The sequence below is a fragment of the Hippocampus comes genome, unplaced genomic scaffold (genome assembly GCF_001891065.2).
Source record: "Hippocampus comes isolate QL1 unplaced genomic scaffold, H_comes_QL1_v1.1 scaffold463, whole genome shotgun sequence".
Taxonomy (NCBI): domain Eukaryota; kingdom Metazoa; phylum Chordata; class Actinopteri; order Syngnathiformes; family Syngnathidae; genus Hippocampus; species Hippocampus comes.
Window position 1 is genome coordinate 115,545 of NW_017806181.1, and position 6,000 is coordinate 121,544.

Genomic DNA, 6,000 nt, shown 5'->3' on the forward strand with positions numbered 1-6,000 from the left:
TGAGCATTGAAGTGCTTGTATCTGAGTAGTGTTTTTTTTTTTTTTTTTTTTTCGGGGGGGGTCTGGAGCACCGGCCCGCCCATCAAACAATTTGTCATCCTTTCTGAAAATGTGTTTGCAAGTCAGTACTGCACGAGGGCAGATATCGATATCTGCCCGTGGATGGTCCGGCATGAAAATCTGTACTTTAAACGAGTCTCGTGTCATAAAAGGTGTGTCATAGTGTGTGTCATAAAAAGACAAAACATTTTGATAAAGGAATGCATTTTATTGATCAGACTCTTGATGCTGTGCGTGTCCTCATTTTCACGACTGACTTGTTGCCTACTTCAAGGTGCCTCATCTTAGCCCTGGCGCCCTCTAGTGACCGGCCGCCGCCGCCGCAGTGCGCGTCTGGGTGATGAAGCGCCGCCTTCGCAATTCAGTCCGGAGCCGAGCGGGCGTATCGGCTTTCGGCGAGAGCGGTCGCTTGTGAAAGGCGGCCCCAATCTGATGCTTCTGTGAAAATTGATGGCGGGGGCGCGGTCGGCCGTTTGCGTTTGGCCACGGGAACGCTTGCGAATTCGGTGCGGCCGGCGGCGGCGTCGTCATGGGCAGGAGATTCGGCAGCTGAAGAAATCCCATCGCGCGGCGAGTCAGAAAGCCACGGAGCATCGCCGTCGTCGGAGGAGCGGCCGCGAGCTTTGGAGCTTTAGGGAGGGCAAGGCGGCGCCTCGCAGATGAAGGCGTGCTGCGTGGCGGCGTCACAGCCGCCGGACGTCCATCGGGATGAGCTCTCCACCAGCAAGCACGCCGACGCCCACGACGGCGAGTCCGCCGCCGCCGCCGCCGCCGCGCTTGTAAGGCCTGACGCGAACGGACGACCAAAAACACACACAGCTTGACTTGGCTTGGAGTGCCCGCGTATTTGGGGCCACGTGCGGACTCTCAACTTGGAGTCGGTCACAAAAAAGTTCCTGACCAAATGACAATAGCGAGGGCCACACCCTTGTTGGAAACCCCGGCCCTGATTCGAAAGCAGACTTTGAAACCCTGGCCCCAACTTGCGAGCCAATTTGAGGAGTTTGCGTGCATGCATGCCGAGCTCCAAAAGGTCGCTTGCTGGCAGATCCAACTTTTGAAGTCCTTCTTACCTCGGCGGGTTGCCGCCATCTCGGACCGGCCGATCCAAAATGGTTTCTCGCCACCGAATCTCCAGAGCCAGCCCAGATGGCGTCTGGACCGCACGCTCGGCAGGCTGCTATTGGACCTGCCGATCATTGCCACAACCTGTCAAGCGTCGGCGCGCGCGTCACGAAGCGGACGCTAGCTTAGGTTAGCCGAGCTCCGCCCGCAGACTCACAGCAAGACGGAGCAGGAGCGCTCGGCGCTCGCCCAGCTGCTGACGGAGGAGCCGGCCAGGTAACAGCGCCCCCCGTGGCGAGTCCAGCCAACTTCACAGCGGCCAGTCGGCGACCTCCCCGTCTGAACAGGGCACACGACACAAAGACGCCAGCTAGCGGGCACAGGACCGGAGAACAAGTCCCCCGTTTTCCGCCAAAGGCCGCGCACGCTCTCACAGGTTGTCACGAAAAGTCACATTTTCGAATGACGCCGAGCAAATAAAAGTCACGGCTGGAGGGCGCTCGTACTTTGCGCTGGCGTGACTCAGCCTCCCGCTTCCTGCTTCCCGCGGGAGGGGCGTGTCCTGGGCCGTGCCTCTCGGTGGCGCCGCCTGCCTGCGGGGCCGCGACCTCCTCCAACCGCAGAGAAGTCAGACTGTGGAACTGATGGAGGACGGTCAGGTTCCGCTTGGGAATCTTCTTGTCCCCATTTTTATTTATTATGACTATTATTTCGATGATTTTTTTTTTTTTCCTATTCCGGTTCTGTTTTTCATCTTGATTGCGGTTCTGATTATTGTTTGGGACCTGAATTTGGTTCTCGTGTTCCTGAATCTCGGTTTTATTTTGACTGGTGTTCCGTTTCACTCCTGGTTCAGGGTCTAATTTTGGTTTTGATTGCGATTGTTGCCCTGTTATGATTCTGGGTCTTTTTCCGGGTTTGTAATTTCCCTCCAGTTGTGCGTCTTGTTCCGTTCTGGCTTTTCTTGGCTCTGGGATTTTCATTTAGATTCTATTCTGGTGCCGAATGGGGTTCTCTTTGCTCCGGGGTTCCAGGTTCAGCTTCTCCCTCGGCCGGCTTTCTTACCGTCCAGACTTTGTGGTCGGGCTTTGCTCCCGCCGACAGCACCTGTGCGCAGGGAAGACACTTGATTGCACCGTCCCGACTTTCCCGACGTGTGGATTTTTTCGACTGTGCGCTTCCCAAAAGTCCCCGTGGGAGGGAGCCATTCCCAAAGCAGCTCTACTTGCCTGGAGTCCAATCTTCCCGGCGACTTGCTCGTCTGTGTGTCCGGGATGCGCTCGGTCTCGCGGTTCTGCCGGGCCGTCGTCCTCGTCGTCCTCGCCCGCGAAGGGTCGGCGGTTCGGGACGTCGCCTCGGGGAGGGTGCGTACTCTCCCCGAAAAACTGCTCCGCCTCCGCATCAAGGACGGCGTCGTCCTCCGCCGTAGGGGGCGCGGCGACTGCCGGAGGAGGTGTGGCAACGGCCGACGGGGGAGGGGCCTCGGCCGTTTCCCCCTTGCTCAAATCGCAACGTCCTGATGGGTCGGAAGAGAGACGAGACCACAGGAATGTCAACATGACGCCGAAGTGCAGGAACAACATGCGCCTGTGCCCGATGGAACGTGTTGTCGTTCCTCCGCCTGTCCGCGAGGACCGTGTTCATCCTGCCTGGAAGCAAAACCTTCCGAGGAACCTGATCCTAGCGGGAACACGTTTGTCCTCACTGTAAGATGGAGCGGAACATGCCAATGTGGATAGTGATGGGCAGGACCGGAATAGGAATGAAGGTCGTATCTATGATGCCCAGAAACCTTTTCCTGCTCCTGATGGAACATGTTTTTGGTTTGTTTGTTTGCTTTTGATCCTGTTTCTGTCCATTCGGAAGAGGTTCATCCTCATCCTCAACCCGAAAACGATCCTGTCAACATGATCCTGTTCCTGTGCGCCAGGAACAGGTTTCTCCTCGAAACATTTTCCTGGTATTGTCCATCCGTAACAACAGCAAGTTTGTCTTGAACGCAACAGGAACAGTAACGTGACCTCCACACCGCGGACAGGAAAAAGACTGAGGCTCCAGGCAAGCATTTCAACCTTGGAGGAACACGTCGAGGCCTATGGACGCTACGTCACCTCCTCTGGGGTCGACGATCTCCACCCTGGCAGAGGTCCTTTGACCCAAGACGGCGTTCTTAGGGTCCTGCAGCACGACGGTGAAGTCTTCGTCATTCTCCTCCAGGCCGTCGGCTTCCGGGTAGATGCTCCACGTTTTCCGGTCGACTCCTGCAAAGAAATTGGCGGGCCCCGACGGGTTACCGACGGACCGCGGGCGATTCGCGGTCACTCTTTTTGTGACATTTCGTCTTCCCTGCGCTCCTAAACTGAATCGTGGCACCCCTCGGGTCTGAGAGATCGCCCCCCCCCACAAACGAGGGTGAAAACATGGCAAAGGGGCACGAACCGGTCACTGAAGACTTCGGCATGCGTCGCACCGTCAGCTCTCACCTGGGTCAAACTGTATCAGTCCGGCTGTGCTGTGCGTGAAGTCCCGACCCGCTTTGGCGGTGCCGTCCCGGACCTGCCGGGAGAGGCCGAACCGTCAAATCGCTTCCCGTGACCCCTTTGGTGTCTCTGCGTGCGCGCGGCGCAGCTCCCACCTGGATGGCCACGTACGCCGGGTCGGCGCTCTTCCCGCGCCGTTGGATGTGGACCTGGAGCGTTCCCGCCGTCTCGCAGGTCCGGAAGCAGCTGGCCGACAGCTCGATTCGGGACCAGGACAGATCCAACCTGGATCCAACACGGGAAAAAAAAGGGCTTTGAATTGACATCACTCGCAAATCATGTGGTGAATTGGCGTCTATTATTGGGTTATTTGTCAACAAATGACATCAGTTGACCACATTTGAAGCATGTGAACAAATTCTCCCCCCCCCCTTTTTTTTTTTTTCAGCATTTGAAACCAAATCCACATCCCAATTTGACTCGGATCAAGACCCCGATCCACACCAAATCCGATCCAGATGACATATTTTGAAATTCGGGGTCCTGGCGGCGTAGCGGCCAGCGTAGCGATGAACATATGGCACATAGCGGGACGTTACGTTTGTGGCGGGGCGGCGTTGCCCGCCGGGTCGCTGAGTCGGAACACGAAGCTGTCTTCCGTCACGTCGGCGTCGGCGGGCACCACGAAGACCAGTGAGCGGCGCTGCAGGTCTCGCTGCGTGAAACGGCCCCGGACGTAGGCTCCTGGAAGGCCACGTGGAAGGAAGCGGGTGAGAAAGGAAGTCGGCACTCGGCTTGAGCAAGTCTGAAGTCAAGTCGCGCGAACATCAGTTACGACAGAACATTGGCTGTTGCTCGGTCTTACGAACGCTCATGTCTTTTATTGACACTTTTTTATGGTCCGAAACCATTCCCCATCTTGTCTACGAATGTACGGTAGAACCGACATGAAGCTCGCCGGTGGTTCCACCCAACTATGGCTTCACTCAACTGTTTTTGTGGCTTTTATCATGCATGATGGATCGAGTTTGAAGCGGTAGGTTTTTGGGGCCTGGTGACCAAATGCGTCTCGTGACGGGCGACGAGCGTCGAAATCGCGGCGGCCGTCTTACCGGTACGGATGTTCTCCAGGTGGCCGAAGCGCGGCGGCGTGACGACGGCAAACTGGAGCCCATCGGGCGGACTGTGAGCGTCGACGGCCCGCAGGTGCTCGGACGTGATCGAGAGGGCCCGCCGACCGTCTCTCAGCCGGATCACCTCGCTGGGCCGCCCCAACGTGGTCAGGATGGGAGGCGAGCGGTCCGCGTGCTCCACCTCGGCGCAGGAACAGGAAGTCACATGAGGAGTTCGGGCGCAAGCCGGGCCGCCAGCCTGGCTTGATTCTGGAATACTCTGGCGGGTGATCAAGCCACCCATCCATCGATCCGGGAGTAACTCGGCTTACACCCCCCGCCCTGCCCGACAATTTTTATTTTTTTTTTTGCCTTGACTCACAAGCAAAAACGAGGGCCGCGAACGCTGCGCGGTGGCAGCAAATAGAGAAAAATTCCTCCAAAAGAGGCTTTGAGCCCTTCGTAGCCACTCCCAGCTGACGTTGAATCAAAAAGCAAACCAAAGAGCCAGGACCACTTTTGTCTTCACCACAGAGCATTCGACTCACCGATGCTAACGTCCGGCGGAAACTCCATCAGCTCACAATTTGCGCCGATTGAGGCAACTGAATTGTCAACGCAAGCAAATCCAGATAGACCGCAGAACAACACCCGCGGGCAAACGTCTCGTATTGGCTGTGAAGAGCGATATTAGTGCCGTACTGACCAGCCGCGAGGAGCTGCGACTCTCACTGAAGAGCGCACCCCGCTGTTTTTCCCATACTGCCCCGAGTGGCACAATCTGCACTGAAGCAGATGTGACCAAAACAATTTCGTTTTGTGATCACTGGACTGTTGTTAGAAAGTGTAGTCATGTGCTATTTTTCTCATTAAAAGAAAAAAAATAATAAAGGTGACCAATTTTCTTGCTATTTTTTCCCCCCTGAGGCCAGGTCAGACGGATGGATGGCCTTTGGCATTCATTTTCGTGGCAGATGCACTCAGCTGCCACCAGATGTCGCTATTTCACGCCTGAAATTTTCATTTTTTGTCTTTCGCGTCAGCTTTGAAGTCGAGTGGAGCGCAAGCGAAGGCGACGGCAGCTCACGTGTATGGCGAAGACGGCCGGCTCGGTCCTCAGCCGCCCGTCTCTCAAGTAGCCCCGGTTGCGGCCGTCCCCGGGCAGGAAGCGGAAGCTGTCGTTGAGGCGCCGGCCGGCGGGGTCGGCGTGCCGGTAAGCAAGGTGGCGCCCGTCCACGTCGGCCTGGGTGAAGACGACGGGCGCGGGGTCGGCGCGGAGCGGG

The 6,000-nt window shown here is 57.0% G+C and overlaps 1 protein-coding gene across 1 annotated transcript in view; it reads right to left on the reverse strand.

The window, feature by feature from the left end:
- Nucleotides 1-247: 247 nt before the first annotated feature.
- The window catches only part of frem1b (Fras1 related extracellular matrix 1b), a 20,820-nt gene continuing 15,067 nt past the window's right edge, over nt 248-6,000 (reverse strand). The window contains exons 26-38 of the mRNA XM_019855782.1: nt 5,805-5,993; nt 4,718-4,919; nt 4,205-4,349; nt 3,761-3,890; nt 3,609-3,681; nt 3,237-3,386; nt 2,355-2,641; nt 2,191-2,232; nt 1,632-1,766; nt 1,343-1,464; nt 1,134-1,249; nt 834-846; nt 248-798 (exon numbers count right to left, since the gene is read on the reverse strand). Of these exons, the coding sequence (XP_019711341.1) occupies nt 744-798; nt 834-846; nt 1,134-1,249; nt 1,343-1,464; nt 1,632-1,766; nt 2,191-2,232; nt 2,355-2,641; nt 3,237-3,386; nt 3,609-3,681; nt 3,761-3,890; nt 4,205-4,349; nt 4,718-4,919; nt 5,805-5,993 (1,659 nt within the window). The 3' untranslated portion in view covers nt 248-743. The remainder of the gene's footprint in view (nt 799-833; nt 847-1,133; nt 1,250-1,342; nt 1,465-1,631; nt 1,767-2,190; nt 2,233-2,354; nt 2,642-3,236; nt 3,387-3,608; nt 3,682-3,760; nt 3,891-4,204; nt 4,350-4,717; nt 4,920-5,804; nt 5,994-6,000) is intronic.